Source organism: Oryctolagus cuniculus, chromosome 15 (assembly GCF_964237555.1).
Source record: "Oryctolagus cuniculus chromosome 15, mOryCun1.1, whole genome shotgun sequence".
NCBI classification, from domain to species: domain Eukaryota; kingdom Metazoa; phylum Chordata; class Mammalia; order Lagomorpha; family Leporidae; genus Oryctolagus; species Oryctolagus cuniculus.
The window spans coordinates 79,750,865-79,769,515 of NC_091446.1; the positions used below are offsets into that span (position 1 = coordinate 79,750,865).

The following is an 18,651-nucleotide window of genomic DNA, read 5'->3' on the forward strand; positions in this document are numbered from 1 at the left end:
AAAATCAAAGGCATTCTGAAACAATTTAATACACAATCAACAAGGGGCAGAAGTTCCCGAGGGTTCCTTCACAAAGGCGGGAGGGGTATGTGGCAGCCCACAGGTGCCTGGGTTCATGTCCTATCTCATCTCCTGCTCTGAGGGTGCCCATAGCAACTGTGGCAGTGGACTGGCTCCTTGGCCGAGATGAGCCAGCGTGAGGCCACTCAGGGAGGGGGAGAGGAGCTCCAGAGAGGAGCCTTGTCAATTGGGGAGGCCACCAGGCATAGAGAAGCTAGATGCTGGCCAAGTTGAGCTAGGGTGAGGAAGCTCAGGGAGGGGAGAGGAGCTGCAGAGAGGAGCCTTGTCAGGCGGGAGGTGCTGGGCATAGAGAAGCTAGGCTTCTGGCCGAGTTGAGCTAGGGTGAGGAAGCTCAGGGAGGGGAGAGGAGCTGCAGAGAGGAGCCTTGTCAGGCGGGAGGTGCTGGGCATAGAGAAGCTAGGCTTCTGGCCGAGTTGAGCTAGGGTGAGGAAGCTCAGGGAGGGAGAGAGGAGCTCCAGAGAGGAGCCTTGTCAATCAGGGAGGCGCCGGGCATAGAGAAGCTAGATGCTGGCCGCGTTGAGCTAGGATAATGCGTCATGGTGAGGGAGAGGAGCTCCAGAGAGGAGCCTTGTCAATCAGGGAGGATGCCGGGCGTAGAGAAGCTAGATGCTGGCCGAGTTGGGCTAGGGTGAGGAAGCTCAGGTGGGGGAGAGGAGCTCCAGAGAGGAGCCTTGTCAATCTGGGAGGATGCCGGGCGTAGAGAAGCTAGATGCTGGCCGAGTTGGGCTAGGGTGAGGAAGCTCAGGTGGGGGAGAGGAGCTCCAGAGAGGAGCCTTGTCAATCAGGGAGGATGCCGGGCAAAGAGAAGCTAGATGCTGGCCGCGTTGAGCTAGGGTGAGGCAGCTCAGGGAGGGAGAGAGGAGCTCCAGAGAGGAGCCTTGACCATCAGGGAGGCCGGCGGGCATAGACAAGCTAGCCTCCTTGGCCGAGATGAGCATGGGTGAAGCCTCAGGATGGGGGAGAGGAGCTCCAGAGAGGAGCCTTGTCCATCGGGGAGGCCGCTGTGCTCAGACAGCCTAAGCTTCTGGCCCGTCTGAGCTGGACACCTGGTGGGCTGTTCTTCCCCTCCAGGTGCCCACACACATCCAGCTCCTCCATGGAATGGGCAGCAAGGAGGCCTCGAGCCAGGGAGGGCACACAGGCCTGGTCTCCCAGTGCAGAGCTGGCTCCTGCAGGCTCCAGCCCGTGAGTGTCCCCAGAGTGCATGGGGCTCCCATGCAGGGAGGGCATCTTCAGCCCTGCTCCCAGGGCTGGCACAGCCTGCATGGGCCCGGGATCCAGGGGCTCTGAGGCAGGTGGGGGAGGGGCCCTGAGACCCTGCTGGCCACCCAGCTCCAGGGGCCAGAAATCAGCGCCTTTGACAGGCGGGCTGAGATTTGGGAGGCCCCCCCATCGGGATAGGTCTCCCCTGCTCTGCAAGCTCTGTGGGGCCAAGAGGCCTGGGCCACGCAGAGACTCTGAGGACTTCACAGACAGGGCTGGGGACGAGGGCTCTGGGGAGGCACCCTCTTCACAGCCTCCCTCCTCGTCCTCTTCAAAAATTGTCTCGGGCAGGACGAATCTCAGGTCCCGAAGCAGCTTTGGCCAGGGAGACGCAGGACACTCAGCAGCCTGGTCTTCCTCCCCTTCCTCCTCCTCTTCGTCCTCTTCCTGCTTCTCCAGGCCGCTGTAGTACTCCTCGTCCTCAGAGTCGGAGTCATCTTGGAAGGTCACGTTGAGTTTGGTCAGGGAAGTCCAGCGCCGGAGGGGGCCTGGCTCGTCCAGCCAGGAGCACTGTGGGCCCGAGAGGTGGGCGGCGCCCCCTGACCCTGAGGCCCCCGTGGAGGAGCCCTGGCCGCGGGGCTGGGTGCTGCTCTTGCCACGACTGCCCTTCTCCTCCTTGGTGTGTTGCTTGGAGTCGGGCTGGACGGCAGATCCGAGAGGACCGGTCTCCCCGGGGACAGAAGCTGAAGCCCCCGCTGGCTCCTGGGGAGCTGCAGCAGCAGGGTGACAGCCTTTGCTCTCCGCAACGATGGTCTTGATGGACACTGGTGGGGGAGCGCGCTCCTGAGAGCCAGGCGGCACCTGCAGGGCCGGGCTGCCATCTTCGGTTGGCTTATCTGGAAAAAGAACAGATGGGTTTAATTTCTCCACGGCCACCATCTGGCCTGCAGGGTGCCTGCCCTGACCTGACCCTTGGGGTCCCCATTACTCGGTGTGATGCTCAGGACACCTCCAGCCTGCTGGCCGCAGAAGGAATGGTGCATGCAGCCTGGGCCATGGGAATGACAGGGACACCTCTGGTTCTCCCCTCAAAGCCCACAGACTGGACAGGCCTTGAGCCCCCCACCTCACTCTCTCATCTCTGGAGACTGCTGGCACCAACTCAGGACCCCATTACCTACCCCACCTGAAATCCTGGGCCCTAACAGTGCATTGGCTGAGTTACCCGCATCTGAGTCCCTCCTCAATTGTAGGAAGGGAACTGAGCCTAAGATGATGGGGGTGAGAGCTGGGGCTGTGGGGCAGACATGGGGTCTGGCCAGGCCCTCGGGGACAGGGAATGTGGTTTCCAAAGAGGTGGCAGGGGTTCCCTGTGTCCTCTGCCCCTGGGCCACAGTCCCTTTCCCGGTGAAACTGGGCTGTCATTGCTTCTGTCTCACGAGCACCCAGGGGAGGCAGCACCTGGAAGCACAGTGGGGACTTCCCAGTGTCTGAACAGGCTGCCCCTGGGCCCCCACTGCCAGCCTCTAGAGCTGGGACAAAGCCATCTCTGCTCTGCATGGGGACCCAGGTGCTCAGGTCCTTGTCAGCAGGGGACAAGAACGGGGACCCCTCTGCACCAGAGCCCAGAGGCCACTGCTGCTCCGGGTCCTGCTGACTTCTGTTGGCCCAAGGCTAGGACTGCAGAGCCCACACTCAGCTGAACTTGGGTTCTGCCGTGGGGGACCCCAGCGCCTGCCTCTGCGCCCACCCTGCTCACAGGAGTGGACTCGGCCCCCACTACTGGGTTCAGGGCACGTGGGCCTTCCAGGGGTCCTCAGATGGCTGAAGGGGATCCAGTGCCGGCTGGACCACCCCGCAGGAGGATCCAGGGAAGCTGCCCGAGGCCCCGCCAGGCCATGCTGTCAGAAGCTCCTGAAAGCAGAACTGCTGAGCCCAGGGAGGACAAGGAGGACTAGGAAGAGGTGAGTCCCTGGGTGGGGCTGCCAGGGCCTGGCACTCCCACTACTGACTCCCCCAAGGGAGCATGGGACGGGGCCGTGTGCTGGACTCACCTTCGGGAGGCAGGAGGCACTGCAGCTTCCCCAGCTCACGCATGGAGGCCCGCAGCTGCCTGATGACTGCATCCTCGCTCAGTGACCAGGCCTGCTTCAGGGTCACCTGCAGGAACTCCCGGATGTGGTCCCTGGACATCTTCATCAGGCGCTCTAGACATGGGGGTGGGTGTCAGGCTAGGAGGAGCCCTAGGCATGGCGTAGCCACCATGGCTGCTCCAACCCTTGTTTCTGCTGCAACCCCTGACCCTGGCCCTGTCCCCCACTTGCTGGCCCTGAGGCTCAGCCTCAGCTTGGACCACCCTCAGCAGGACAGGGCCTGCCTGGTCTGCACAGCAGGCTCCTTCCTGTGTCTGCTGGGCCTGGGGAAGCTCAGCTCTGCTCAGAGTCACAGGCCACCAGGTCAAGAGAGCCAGGCAGTGGGGAAGGAGCGCATGCAGGAACTCCTGGATGTGGTCCCGGGGCATCTTCAACATGGGCTCTGGACATGGGGGTGGGTGTCAGGCTGGGAGGCGCCATTTTTGGGGGTTGGGGATGAAACGGGATTCGCAATGCCCCCTAAGCTGGCCAAGAACTCAGAAAACTCGTCCCTCCCCTAGGTTCTGCTCACCCGGGCCAAGCATGGGACCCCCCCAACTCCTCCATCCCCAGCACCCAGGCCTCTGTGGGCCCTGAGGACTTACTTCGGTGGACCTTGAGGACGGTGTACACCATGCCGGTGAGTACGTGCGCGCCCTCAAGGATGTAAATGTCGAACATCCGAAGTGCCAGGGGGAACGGCACCTGGGGAACAGAGGCATTGGAGGACCCCACGCATCAGGGCCTTAGTAGGACCCACAGTGGGTGGGTGTGCAGTGTCATAGGGCATCCTAGCTGTGCCCTAGAAGCCCAGAGAGAAAGAGTACCAAGGCCTATCCAGGACCCTGGGGCCACGCGGACTGCTCTGCACACTTTGGAAGCCACCCTGGAGATGCCAGACAGCCCAGGGACCTGGGGGAGGGGTCAGCCCTTGGGCTGTGCTGAAACCAGCCTGTGGCACCCAGGGTCTATGGATCTGCTGCCTCTCACTGTAGGGCTCTGGCCTTTGCCAGGCTCTCAGGATGGGTCCTGGTGGGACCTGTCCCCTCCTTGCTGTCCCTGAGGCTCAGCCTCAGCTTGGACCACCCTCAGCAGAGCAGGGCCTGCCTGGTCTGCACAGCAGGCTCCCTCCTGTGTCTGTTGGGGCTGGGGGAGCTCAGAGTCAGAGACCACCAGGTAAAGAGAGCCAGGTACTGGGGCAGGAGCTTCCCTGGGCAAGGGGTCCCTGGGGCACTTACCCCATCCAGGAAGCACTGGATGTACCAGTGGGCGGTGTAGTCCTCAAGGCACACACCCTCCTTCTCCTGAGAAGAGGCAGAGGGGGCTCAGGGCCCAGGGCCCAGGGCCCAGGCCTGACTCCCTCTAATCTGAGCCCTGTGGCAGAGCCCCTGGGTGCAGGAAGCCCAGCAGCAGGTGCATCCCCCCTCCCAGCGATGCAGATTCCTGAAAGGACACAGGTCCCTCAGTCCACTCTACCCTGGGGACAGCATCTCCCTTCAATCTACACAAACTCTGGGGGAACAAGTGGTGGAAAACACACCAACACCCAAGCTGCCACAGACCCCAGTAACAAGGAAAGTCTTGGTGAGGACGTAGCCTCCCCTGGCCCAGGAAGCAGTCAGGACCCCTCTCTGTCCTCCCCTCCCTCAGCACAGAGCCCCCGAGGGGAGAAAGGAGATGTTTACTTACCAGGTGTTTCTCCAGGGAGGGGAGCACGCGACGCATGATAGCTCCCAGGTGGTGCTGGAATCGCTCCAGTTTTGGGGAGTCCGGTGTGTAGAAATCTGAGTAATAGCAACCCCCCGGCCCTCACTTCAGAGTGTCTTCCCGGGAAGGCTGGAAAGTCAAAGGCTTGGAGCGGGTTCTTTCTGAACATGGAGGGTCAGGGGAAGCTCTAACAGGCAGGGGAGACTCAGGGGAAGGGGGGGTACAGCTGACAGCCCAGGGCAGGCTGCCTAAGGTGACCTCTGGGCTGACTGCAGTCACACTGGGTGCCTCAGGGCCATCTGGACACTCAGGGTGAGGAGGGGTCACCCTAGAATGGATGCTCCTTCTGCAAGGGTGTGGCTCAGTGGGTGGGAGTCTGAGTAGAGATGTGAAGCAGTAAGGCCAGTAGAGACCTAAGGGTCATTTGTCAAAGACAAGGCACAGGACCTTTGTGTGATGGGAAGTGAGGGGTATGGCTTGGTATTGGACCCTCTGCCGGCCATGGCTTCTAAGGAACCATTCTGAGGGAGACTGCCCTATGCACGCAGCAGCCAGTGAGGGACAATGTCCCAGTCACTTGTCTGCATGCCCATCCCTGCACTTGCACGGACCACACCCACCACACCCATCACCCACCATGCATCGCGTGCTGGCTGTCCCCCATGAGCTGGACTAGTGCCCAGAAAGCATCCTCTTCACTCAGCCACATCAGCAGCAGGGCTGCCACGTGGCTTAGGCCCTGGCTGTAGCCCAATTCCTGGAAGAACACAAAACACATCAGAGGGACCTCCCTGGCTGGGATGATCTCACGTGGCAAGGGTGACCTCTCCTGGGAGAGCTGAGCATTACCACCAGGCCCCACTGCTGCCCCTTGGGTGTCAGGATCTCTCAAAGTTCCTGGAGAGAATCCTGCAGGGTCTGAGCGCAGGCTGTGCAGGGTTAAGAAGAGGTATGAGCCCCACCCCAGATGTCAGGAAGGGGAAGACTGTTGTGGGAGTGCAGACTGCACACCCGTGATGGCCTCTGGAGCTCTCTGCTGCACAGGTGCCCTGCTGGGCCCCACTGCAGACGTGAGGAAGAAGCACCATAGTAAGGCCTGCCTGGGCCAGAACAGAGCCCAGCCCAGGAGAAGGCTTCCGTTCTGCCCCAGAACTTGAGGTTGGGGCCAAGGAGGCCATGAGCTTGAACTCTACCCCTCAGTCTCTGCCTTGTGGATTAGAGAGGCCCCCTCAACCCAGGCTAGGATTTCTGTGACCAGGGGCACCCTGCATGGACAGCTCTGGATATGACCTTGGAACGTTATCGCAGAATACTCACGGGGTTGTACATTGAGTATGCGAGGAGGACCTCAAATAAGGAGCGTTGTCTGGAAGAGAGAGGACAGAGGCTGTGCGTCCAGTGCTGCCGAGGCTCTCAGTGTGGCTCTGCCTAACAGAGCCTGACAGCCACACGCAGGGCCCTTGATACTCTGCTCATGAGCAGTCCACCGTGTGGATGAGTGCTGCCTGCAGGGACATGCACATCTCCCAGGGTGCAGTCATGTGCAGTTTCGTTTCCCCAGGTGGGTGTTCATTGCAGAGGTGAGCGTCCCACTGTGGGAAGTGCAGTCCCGTGGGTCTAAGCCATGGAGAGTCAGCCTCCCATGCACGTTCATTCTGATAGGGAGCAGCTCCTGTGGCCTATCTGTTCCCCATGAGCCTCTGTGGCCAAACTCCCCACCTCCCCCAGCCCGTGGCCACCACTGCCCTGTTGTGTGTCCCGGATTTGGCCTCTTGCAGACGTCCTGTGAGTGGATCACAGCACGTGTAGCCTTTGAGGGACGCTTCCTCTCTTAGCAGGATGCACCTGAGATGCATCCAGGTGAGCCCAGGGCCGAGCCTCGTCCTGCCTCTCACTGAATCCCATTCTAGGATTCAGCTGGGACATGGGTTGCTTATCCGTTTCCCCACTGAGCATTGTGCAGGCTAGTCCTGTGTCCAGTGACTGTGAACACAACCCTGAATCTTGCGTGAGGGTTTTATGCACTCAGCTGTTCTGGTGGTTGTGTAAATGTGCGTGTGTGCTGGGGTTCGTGTGGAAGGTGTGTGTCTCTCATTGTGAGAAATGGCCCTGGGTGCTGCTGGGGGCCTGGGCACTGTGCTCTGTTCCTGCAACGAACCGGAATTGCGCTCACCTCACGTTTTCCCCAGCACCCGGCGTTCAGTGGTCTTAGTTCCCCCATTCTCACAGCTGTGCGCTGGTGCCCCGTTGTGGTTTAGGTGCTAAGCATGTTTTCACGCGTTGAGTAGGAGAGTTGTGTGTGCCATCATGCAGGGGCCCTCCTGAGCCTTGGCCCATGTCAGGGCAGGGAACCCTCATTTGCTTTCTTATAATTGAGATTTACAAACTTCATTTTCTGTATTTTGTAAATACTGTCTCCCCTTGTGTTCCTTTTCATTTCATTCCCACCAAAGTGTCTTTGGGAAAGCAAACTGTTCAGTATAAATAGAAGGCCATGGATCCATTTTTTTCTGTCCAAGAGGAATTATGCTTTAGGTGTGAGCCCACGTCTCTCCTAGGACCCCATGTGTCCCAGGACCCTTGCATCTCCCTCCCCCAGGGCCCCTCCAGCCCAGAGGCCTCACTTGGCTCCGTATCGCTCTCGAAACATGATGTGACTTCTGAACGTGCGTGCTACATCTTCATCGATCTGTTGGACTTGATCTGAGCACAACCTGGCCCGTTCCTTCATCTCCTGCAGGGCAGGGCCGAGGCGGGGGGGGCAGCCTCAGGACGAGCCAACCCCCACTGTCACACAAGCACCCCAAAGCCACATCAGCTCTTCTGGTTGGCAGGGAGAGTTCCCCTTGAGGGAAGCTCATTCCCCTGATCCACGGAGGGTCATGGGTTCCCCACTCACCTTAGTGTCCACGCCACCCCCAGTGCCCAGCAGAGGGGCCACTGCGGACCCGCTACAGTCAGCCTGAGGCCAAGGGCTCTGCCAATGTCCTTCTGTGCTACCTCTGCCTTCCCAGAGCAGGAGAGACTGAATCAGGCCTCCGAGCCTCCTCACTGGGCTCTCAGGCCCCACAGGACAGGAGTCAGCCTCACCCTGACCAGCCTTCAGGGCTGCCCCCTGCAGGAGAGCCCCAGCTCCATCAAGAGAGTGGACACCCTTCTTGGACTTGGAGCTGGCCCCAGGGGCAGCCCCCACTTGAAGACTTGGGCGAGGGCGGGGCTGGCGGCTCAGTTGCTCCTTGCTCCCTGATGTCAGCCAGGGAGGTGACAGCCTGGGGCCAGCCCTCTGATGGATCAGCCCTCATTCCCAGAAGCAGTTGAGAGCTGACTCTGACCGATGGAACCAGCAGGCCAGGTGGGGGCTGGGTGAGCTGAGGCCAGGCCAGGCATGAGAAGGCCCAGGTGAAGGCAGGGCCCGGCGAGCATAACAAATGCACAAGCAGGGTCAGGTGTGGGGAGGGCCGTTAGGGACAGAGCCAGCTGAGGGCCCTAGCACACAGGACTTCCACCTCATTCCAGGCCGTCTCTATCCATTCAGGACCCAGCACAATGGCACTGGGCAGTCCTGGGCCTAGAGGCAAGGCGGAACCACAGGGATGAGGGCTGTGGCCCTGACCGGATCCTTGTGTCCAGGCCCATTTGTGTGTGGGGAGACATGGAGGAGGCTTCTGGGGAGACGTGGATGAGGCAGAGGGGAGGGCCGGGTGGGGGCCCCAACCAAATGACCACTCCTCCTTGGCATTACTTGTCCACCACACGGGAGCCTTGCGCTCCTGAGCAGGCCCGAGTGGGTCGGCCTGCCTCAGATTGCACGCAGAGCCATACCTCGAATTTGCCAGGGTTCTGGGCCTTCCTGGTATCCACGGAGAGCATCATGGCCCACACCTTGCCACGCACCTGGGCAGGGATGCCTTTCTCAATTCTCCGGTGGAACTACAGGAGAGAGGAGGCTCTGGTGAGACCCGCCCCAGGCCCTCTGTTGGGGGGAGCGTAGGGTGAGACAGCAGGAAGGGGAGCCCTGGGCTCTGTGCTGTGTCCGCAGATCTGCCTGGACCTGGGCCTCCTGACCCAACAGTGAGAGGAGGGCCGAGGGCTCAGTGCAGGCTCTGTGGTGCACTCACTGCCCACACAGGGCACCAGGAACTGTGCCTGCCCTGCATCTGGGAGTGGCCCCAGGGGAGACTGGATCTTCTACTGCGACAGTGTCCTGGGTGCAAGGGCATTGGGCTGAGATGACCTGTGTCCTTTCAGGGCAGGACAGTTGTGTCTGAGAGGCACAGCGATGGGCACTGTCCATCCCAACTCCACCCCCAGTGGTCCCCAGGGGCCCTCAGGTCCAGGTACCTTCTCACTGCTGCGGTACTTGGTGAAATTTCGCAGCATCTTGTTCCATTTTTGCAGTCGGCGGCCCTCCTGATGTTTACGCTGGGAATGGAGACAGGATGGTGTGAGCTCAGCAGTGTCCTCTGGAGGAGGGAGGCCACGGGTGCAGCTCAGGAGGCTGTGGACAACTCAGCTGGGAGGAGCCAGCAAAGGGGCAGACCACAGCACCCAGACCTTCCAACTAGGGGAGCCTCAGGGGCTTGAGTATAAATAAAAGGACAAGCATCCTCAAGCTAGTCCCATGTCATCCAGGAAAGTCGGTCACAGTGGCCCACAGGCAGGGACCCAGAGCTGCAGGCCTGCACTGGGGTATGTGGGCCTCAACAGATCTCCTGGGGACTGCTGTCCCTGGAGGACCATATGGCACTCCTCTAACCACTGCCCATACCCACAGGCCTGCTAGTTCTGCCTCCTAGATGAAGAGTCCATGGCCAAGGTCAGCTTACCCATTGCACTGCCAGGCATCCATGCCTGGGTGGCTTCTGCTTACTGAAAAGCAAGAGTGACAACACCATGAGAATGGGCACTGAACCAAGCATGGTCCACTTCCCCAGCAAGGCTGGTAGAAGACCTGTGTCCTCCTCACCCTGCTGAGGCACAGCCCAGTGCACAGAGAAGGGCAGGGATGGGGCAGCCATGCTGCAGGCAGACACCCAGCAGGGGCTGGGGCTTGAGGCACCTGGGACCACCACACCCCCAAGGTTATCCCCCACCCACCTTCCCCACTATGCACTGGCCACCTGAGGTGCCTGCTCCCCACCTCACCCTCCTCTGTTAGCCCAGACCGTGGCCATCTCTCTACCCTTGGCTCCTGCTTTTTCTCCAGGTTCTGGGCACAACATGGAGCCAGAACCCCCTATCCCATGCTAAGGTGGGCTGCTCAGTCATGCCAAAGACGGCCCGAGATGGCTCATCCCTCTAGATCACCGGAGCCTACCCTCCAGACATGGGGCTGCTCTCCCTGACATCTGTTGGAACAGCCTCCAATCTGACTCCTGCCCGCAGGCCCCACTCCTCCCAGCACAGACCTGGGGCTGGGCCCTCAGCTGCACCCTCCCTGTGGTCTGTACTGTGGGAGCCTGCAGGCAGGCTGAGAGCTGCAGAGGCCACACCGCTGGCCATCTCTCAGACTAGGTCTTAATAAGCCTTTAGCCTAGCCCTGAGGCTGAGGCCCCTGTTGGACAACTGCCCACCTGCTAGGCTGGTGCCCCAACCCTGTGGACACAGCTATGGGGTGGCGATGGCCAGGCTGTGTCCCTTGGGAGCAGGGCAGGACCCTCAAGCCACCACCTCTACTTAACATGAACAGATGCCTCAGAGTAAGAGTGCCAGTGTCTACCCTACAGCCAGCCCTTTCCCATCCTGCATTCTTGAGTCACAGGGTCACTCGGCTCTGCCCGTATACTGACCTGTGCCTGCACTGTGACAACAGCTTGGATCAAGGAGGGGGCCTGGGGACAGGTGTGCTACCTAATGGCGGGGTTTATGACCCTGGTCCCTCCCCTGGGTGGATCGGGGTGCAGAGGACTCACCACAGGAAGCCAAGTTTGTCTGGGACGAGGGCTCCACTCTCGTCGTCCTCTTCTCCCAGGTGAAACTGGGGCCATTTACGGGGACCCTGCAGGGGAGAGGGGACCCAGGTGAGAATCCCGGGTCTCAGCCACTGGGGGAGCTGAGCCACCCTCCTGCTGTGTCCCCAGGGAGGTGGGGTCTGGCTCTCACAAGCACAGTACTTGAGGCAGGGTCCTACCTCCTCCCCCAGCACCCTGGCCCGTACCTGCTCATATTTCAAGATGATTGCTGCTCGCTCCTGGGCCCTGCCGGACCTCAGGGCGTCCATATCCAATCTGTAAGACACACACGCACTTGTGAGCCAGTACAGGGGAGCCCACGGGAACTGTTGCCCCGAGGTCTGTCCCCCTGGTCAGAGGGGGGACAGCCACAAAGCCAGGTGGGCGGCCACCTGGTGGTCGGGTCCCAGGAGGATGACTTGTTCAGAGCACAGGGACTAGGGATGGTTGGGGAAGGACAGCCCCCACCTTGCCTCCCCTGCCCTCAGAAAGGATGCTCCTCCCCCAGCCTGGCATCCACGTGTCCTCCAGGGAGCCCAAGTCTCCCTGGCCCGCTCCCAGCCCCCGAATCTCTGGAGCTCTCAGAGGTGGACTCACTGCCCCACCTGACACCAGCTGATCCAACACCTAGTCTTGAACCCGTGTCCAGACACAGACTCACACCAAGGCCCATTCGACACTGATGCCCAGCAGAGTGGGAGGAATGAGACGACTATATACACACTCTGCACACAGGGGCCGCTGAGAGCTCAGCCACAACACTCATGGAACCTGGCGTGGGAGACCAGTGCCACCCACCTGGCGTGACCTTCCCTGCGTCACAGGTCACGCAGAGAGCAAGTCTCACTCACCTCCTTTGAGTATCCATTAGATTCTATGAAATGTGCTTCCTGCCTACGCTACCAACATCTGGTCAGTTGGGCAGTAGATGCACGACTGGCCACTGGTTGCCGACAACCAAGAGTGCACAATTCTCAGTGACTGTGATGTCACAGAATCCTGCCAGCCAATCCCAAGTGGCTCTGCTGTGGCAGGGGTCAGGGTTCTCAGCCCTGGCTTAATTAAAGGTCACCAGAAGTGGGGCCTGTGTTCTCCCCAGGGCCCAGGTGAAGAGGGCAGGGCTCTGGCAGAACTGCCCCAGAACCAGGGGTGCCAGGGCCCTCTGCCACCTGCCATAACGGTCCCAAGTCTCAGGCAACCTGCACCTCCTGCCCCTCATTTCTTCCTCTGCCATTTTATTACAGCCCAACTGTGAAGTCCTCTTTATTTGAACACAAGGTGGAACAGGGTGCCCCATCATGGCCAGTCCTTCTTCCTGAGGTTCCCACACTCGGGGCTGCCCCTGAATGACCTGAACGGAGACTCCCAGGGTTGCAGCCTGCTGTCCTACCACAGGCCTGACCCCAGCACTCCCAACCCCTGCTGACCCCTCCTGCTCTGTTCCAGCCCCTCTTCCCAGGAGTTGTAGGAGGTGGACACAGGGGGTCCTCCTGGGATGGAGGGCAGGGGAGCAGCCCGCCGAGCACCACCTGCATAGGACCTCAAGCTGGCATGGCCCAGACTGTCCAGAGCGGGAACCAGGGCCCTGTCCTAACACTGACCAGGGCTTCAGGCACAGAGTGCTGAGAACTCCTGGGCACCAGCTCCTGAGCCGCATGCTGGTAACACCGGGCTGCTGCTCACCATAAGGACAGGGACAGCACATGTCGGGCAGGAGCAGCCACAGGCCCGCAGCTCCCCAGGGTGCTGATCACCAGGTTGCTCCCTGCAGGGAAAGCGACTCAGCCCTCCCCCAGCACCTCCTTGGTCCTGGGCCCCACACTGCCCCTAGGCTGCCACCTTGGGGCCACAGTCGGTTCTTTTCCCTCAAGGGCCTGTTGTTCTGCCTCTCTGCCCACTTCCCTTGCCCTGGCATGGGGACCACAGTGTCCAGGGCCCTGGTCACCAATACACCTGCTGGCCTCCTCTGCGGGTGGGAACGAGTACACAGCTGTGTCATGTGCAGAGATGCTGTCCAGCAAGACTTGGGTTTTAACTGATTCTGTTATTCCCCTCCCCACTCAGCTTCTCCTCTTTTAAATATCATTGTACATTCTTTTGGAGATTCACAAAGTACTGTAAAATAACACAATGAATGATGATTAGGGATCACCCAGCTTCAGCAGTCAAATATTCTAAATTTTATGGAAGATGCCTATGGGTTTCCTTTCTCTGCCTGGGTTCATTCTCCAGATTCCCTAGGGTTAGTGGTCTCCAGATTGCATTTTTCTCCACTCGGGGTGATGTTTTGCTCTCGAGTCAGACTCAGGAGCCGAGGCTGGGGGTGGATCCCGGGTGGTACAGTATGGGATGAAGGTGTCCCAGTGGTATCTTCCCCACTATGCCTGCCCTGGGGTTGCTATCAGGGACAGGTCTGGTCCTCCTCCAGCCCCATCTCACTTGGGCTCCTGCTGGGTAATGCCGTCTGCCATGAGGCCCTCACCAGAAGCTGGTGCCCGTGCCACACTCTCGGGCTGGTCAAGCCACAAGCTAAAGTGAACTTTCATTTTCTAAGCAACGCAGCTTCAGGTATTTTGCTATTGCCACACAGAGTGGGCCAGGACTTCCCTCCAACTTCAGCAAAGTGCCCTCCAATGTGCTTGAAGGGTTTCTGAGAAAGCCTCTTCCCAGAGTATCAGGTGCTCCTCATTCCGGATTTCAGCAGAGGTCTCCTGAAAGCCCACTCTGGCTTCCTGTGCCACCTAAACACCCAGGCACTGAGTTATCTTTTAGGGGTGGCTGGGAGTAAAGGCAGAGGCCAGCTCAGCAGCACTGCTCAGGGCATCTGGGAGTCCGGCAGGACTTTGAGTCCCTCCAGTCAACCTCAAGAGAGGGCACGGGACTCATTTGTGTCCTGAGAGACAGGAGATTGGCAGGTGCAGGGAAACACTGAGTCTGCGAATTAGCCGCCACTTCTTACAGGGCGCTCTGGAGCCGCTCCTGCGTTTCAAGTGAGCCATGGGCCCGCGTGCACGGCTGAGAGCTGTAGCTACTTGGCCGCAGAGATCACCTCTGACAGTGGTGCTTAGGGAGTGCAAGGTGAGCCTGCGTGCTAGGGCCCTTCCCACCCACAGCACGTGACCTCAGCACACAGACCAGACCCCTCCAGCGTGCTGCTCCAGCCCTTCCTTGAGAATTGCTCTGAGTCCCAGGGCCAAGGGCTCTGCTCCCGTGGTGTTCACACACAGGCACAGCCACATCGCCCATGGGACCCAGTGTGGGAGACCAGTGTCACCCACCTGGGCAGGACCTTCCCCAAGAGCAAATCCCACTCACCTCCATCGTGAATCCATTGGATTCTGCCAAATGTGCCTCCTGCCTATGCTACCAACACCTGGTCAGTTGGGCAGTAGATGCACTACTGGCCACTTGTCACCTCACAGCCCAGAGTGTGCATCCTCAGTGACTGTGATGTCACAGAAGCCTGCCAGCCAACCCCAAGTGGCTCTGCTGTGGCAGGGGGTCAGGGTCCTCAGTCCTGGCTTTATCAAAAGTCACCACAAGTGGGGCCTGTGTTTTCCCCAGGGCCCAAGCGAAGAGGGCAGGGCTCTGGCAAGGGTGCCATGGAACCAGTGGTGCAATCCAGAGCACCTGCCCCTTTGTGTCAGGCTCCCTCTGGGTTCCTGTGGGGCTGTTTGGTGGGACAACTTAAGGGTTGAACTCTGCAGTCCTGATTTTTTTCATTTTTTCCTGAAGTGGCCAGGGCCCCATAGTAAAGGAGAAGTTCCAGTAGGGAAATCATCTAGAAACTTGGAATGCACAGAGGGAAGATAATACAAATCTCTCAGTGCCAAGTATGTGATGCCATGTATGTGATATAAATTTATAAGGTATTATCGCACATTTCAGAAATATATCACCACACTGTATATTCTAAATGTCTCCTACTGTTCTCGGCTTTCTGATTTCTCAAATACGTCTTCTGTGCTGTCAAATATATTTTAAAAGTAAGTATCTTTTTAATGGCCCAAAGTGGGTCACCTCGACAGAACAGGAGAAAAATCACAATTTCTCCTGGTGCTAACTGCTTTGTACATGCAGAGGTGGCCAGAGAGAGGGAAAAAGGAGACTGCTCTTTTCCAGGTTGTGATGTAGGAGGGGTGAGGTTGACAAGGTGCATGGGCCCAGATGCTACCTGCAAATCTGGCTCCATGGTACCTTCAGGAGGGAAGAGAAAGGGGTGTGGTCTCTGCTGTCGGGGTGGGAGAGGACAGAGGGAAGGGTACCGCGTGTAGCATGGACCCTGTCTGGGCTATCCTATTTACTCCTCCTCGGGTCCCTGGGGGTGGCATTTTATCTTTGATCTGCCGACCAAGAATCAGGCCCAGGGCCAGGTAATGCACTGAGGGTCATTGCTTGGGCCTGGAGCCCAGGTGTCTGGGGCTCCACACCCAGCACTGCCAGCAGGGGATGCGAGGGTGGCCCTGTGTGTTTGCCCAGGGTGTGCCTGTAGGAGAGGCTGTTCTGAGTGTCCCTTTGGAGATAGTGGCCCTGTGACCTGAGCTCCTGCCCTAGCCAGCTGTTTGTCATCAGCACCTACCCTGGCAGGAGCTCAGCCTGCAGTCTTTCCTAAACATTTGCTTGAGGGGAGAGATGCCAGGGCCCATGCTGTGTCTTTCTTTCGCCAGCTCCCTTCTCTGCCCTTGTACACACAGCTGTCTATCAGAAGGGTGTTGAGTCAAGGCCAAGACCAAGGCTGTATTGCCCTGTTCACCTGTCAATCAGGGGTCCTCTCCCCAGGAAGTACTGCCTCTTATCCAGGACATTGGGGTGGTACCATGTAAACACTTCCGTTTTTTCGAAAGCTCATAAAAAGTGAGGAAGGACGGAAGCGCTCTCTCCTCATAGACTCAGGACAAGCAGAGCAGGGTATGATGATTCCCTTCCCTTAGCCCTTTCTCCATTAATAAAGCCCTAATGGGCCTGTGTATTTTTCTCACTTTGTAACTAAAGTTTACCACACTGCAGGCTGTGTTTGGGCCTGTATTTAGAATTCTTCTCTAAGTTAAAGGCAAGAGTCTGGAAAATTAATTTAGGCCGAGACCCAGCCCATAACATTCCCAGTCCCAGACTGACCCACTCAGGAGTCGGGTCAGGTCCGTGGATCCCACCATTTTGGGAGACGCCCATGCTTTCACTGGAAGGGTCTCTGCCAGGACATCTTCCCTGCAAGCCTGGGGCCCTGGTCCCATGCTCCCCTCACTGTCCACAGGAGCTGTTGGGAAGCTGCTTTCCCAACCCCTCGGGCCGGAGCTGCCCTCCAGCTGTTGTCTCCAACTCCCAGGCCAGGCCCACACAGCTGGGGGTCAGGTTGGTTCTGACCTGCTAACTGTTAGCAGTGTGGTTTGTTCAGAACCAGTACTGCCCAGGCTGCAGGCGGGAGCCACAGCGGCACTTGGAAAGTTCCTGGAAAGTGGAATTGAAAGATGGGTTGCTTTTGTGTGGGGGGAAAAATCTTTGTAATCAGTGCATACAAGGGGTCTACAGAACATTCTTGGAAATGTATATTATGAAAAAAAGTGCATGGACTTCAGGTTTTTTTTTTTCTTAACCAAAATGAACTTGTCATTGAATTCTGTTTTTCGTGAACTTGAATTACCCTCGTGTTTTTGGTATCACTCACATGCACACTGTGGCTCCACAATGATTCATTTGTTGCTGCTGTTGCTGTGTTCAGCTGTGTCCTGTGATAAGATGCTATCCACCTGCCCCTGAGGAACAGGCTGGAACCCTGTCTATGAGCATCACAGTCATTATCAGGGCCTGCTGCGTGCCCTGTGCTCGTTAGAGGCACTGCCTGCTATGGAACTGATTTAAGCATCATGCCTGTGATGATCCCCTTTTGCAGAGGAGAGAATGGCTCAAGGCCATTAAGCTGAGTTTTGAAAGGCGAAGGATTCAAACCCTGGCTGTCTTACTCCAAGGCCAGGACTTCTAAGTGCCTTATCACCTTGCACATCAGTGCTGCTCTCTCTCTCCTGGAGCTTGCATGGAGACTCTGATCCAGAGCAGCCTCTCAAAGGCTGAGAGGTGGAGTGACATAGACATGCTTTGAAACCGTCAGCCTTGTGGCTGTGGGTCTCACTTCACCCATCTATAAAATGGGTGTAATGATTGCTTCTCTCTGGCATTGCTTGGGAAATAACAAATACTGAGTGTAGAGCCTGGATAAGTCTGTTGTGAATGCCCCGTAGCTGAAAACTGCTCTCACTGGGGAAGCACAGGGCCTGTGGCCTTGGGACCCAGTCCCAAGCAAATGCCACAGAAATGCCTCTCCCTCATAATCATTGTCCCATGGCTGTGATGGATAGCTCAGAAAAGCAGTATTGCTGACAGCCTTTTCTGTATGGCCCCTCGTGAGAATCTCTGGCTTCCTCCATTGGCTTCTGCCTGTGCTCAGCCAGCTGGACCACAGCCAGGTGTTGGGGAGTCAGGAGGGATTAGCCACAGGCCTGTTCCAGATGCAGAAGGTTATTACATGCATGGTCTCCAATGAGTCACATCTGCCCATGTCGACTTTGGGCCAGGCCCATGATTTTGCTTTGGCCAAGGGCACACCAATCAATGTGATGTGGGTAGAGGCTGGACGGGTATGCACGCATTACAGTGTGAGGCCGGCCAAGACCACATGGAGGAGCCACTGAAGCACCCAACTGTCCAGCCATGATCACCAGACACTCAAGTGAGGCCATCAAGGTGCGCACCAATCCCCAGTTGACCTCCCATGACCACAGGTGCAGGGCACTTTCTGCCCTGGCAGTGGAGCTGTGCTGGGGTTGCCTCCACGTGTGCTGGAGGGCCTGGCTGTCAGGGTGCTTCCTCACTACTCACCTCCTAAGGAGAGGGATGCTTCTGGTCTGCAGTGTTTTTTTTTTGGGGGGGGGGCAGCGTCTCTGCCATGAATGCTCTCTCTGCACGTGGTGGATGGTGGTTTGGGTACTGGCCACGCCTATGCCTCAGTTTGCTGTGTAGAACCTGCTACTCTTGGAGTATGTCAGCAGGGTAACCCCACATGACCTCAGCTGCCTCTGTTTGCATGCAGAAGTCACAGCTGCCCAGTCACCCCTGCTCCCTCCCACAGAACAGTTGTATGCCTGTGCCTGCGTTTTACATGTGCACACCCCAGGTCCTGCCCAGCTTTGTGGCAGATCATCTTCTGTGCACATCAAAGATGGCACTTGCTCTTGAAGTGAGCTTCCCCATTCACTTCCAGGCTCAGGAGGCAGGCCACTAAGAATGCGTGGGCAGCCTGGCACTCCTGGCTGAAAAGGGTGTTAAATACTCAGGTACCTCAGCTCCACCAAGGAGCAGGGATAAATATGGCAGGTAGGAAATGGGCCTAAATTGCTCTTGATGACTCTATTCAATAATGTTGGTCTTTTCCTTCCAGTCCCACATAACAACAGTCATTTTCAAAATGGGGTGCTGCAGTTGTTTTTAAGGAGAAATTGACAATAGTGACCTATAGAGCAGTAATTTGCCAAATGTTCTTTCTTTAAGCTGTTCGCTGGAAGATGCGAGAAGCCCATGAATGCAGA

The 18,651-nt window shown here is 58.1% G+C and overlaps 1 protein-coding gene and 1 long non-coding RNA gene across 19 annotated transcripts in view; one reads left to right on the forward strand and one right to left on the reverse strand.

Annotated features, from left to right (window-relative positions):
- LOC103346767 (uncharacterized) overlaps positions 1–18,651 on the forward strand; it is a 319,456-nt gene that overhangs the window by 79,884 nt on the left and 220,921 nt on the right. Inside the window, exons 6-7 of one of the 17 annotated variants that reach the window (XR_011382548.1) lie at positions 3,095–3,248; positions 3,938–18,580. The exons of 14 other annotated variants lie outside the window; for them this stretch is intronic. This is a non-coding gene — a long non-coding RNA (uncharacterized lncRNA). 2 more of the 17 variants (XR_011382552.1, XR_011382549.1) reach the window with 2 other exon arrangements.
- LOC103346451 (TBC1 domain family member 3D) lies at positions 10–14,502 on the reverse strand. Of its 2 annotated transcripts, none has more exons than XM_070058068.1 (14): positions 14,390–14,502; positions 11,281–11,350; positions 11,036–11,121; positions 9,950–9,992; positions 9,465–9,545; positions 8,946–9,053; positions 7,748–7,857; positions 6,441–6,489; positions 5,760–5,880; positions 5,106–5,200; positions 4,655–4,720; positions 4,022–4,121; positions 3,339–3,491; positions 10–2,180 (listed from the first exon to the last, which is right to left on the reverse strand). In XM_070058068.1, exons 1-14 carry the CDS (start codon positions 14,404–14,406, stop codon positions 1,030–1,032), a joined length of 2,250 nt encoding a protein of 749 aa, XP_069914169.1. In that variant the 5' UTR covers positions 14,407–14,502; the 3' UTR covers positions 10–1,029. The 2 variants fall into 2 exon arrangements, with proteins under 2 accessions (XP_069914169.1, XP_069914170.1); XM_070058069.1 differs by lacking the exon at positions 14,390–14,502 and adding an exon at positions 11,926–14,383.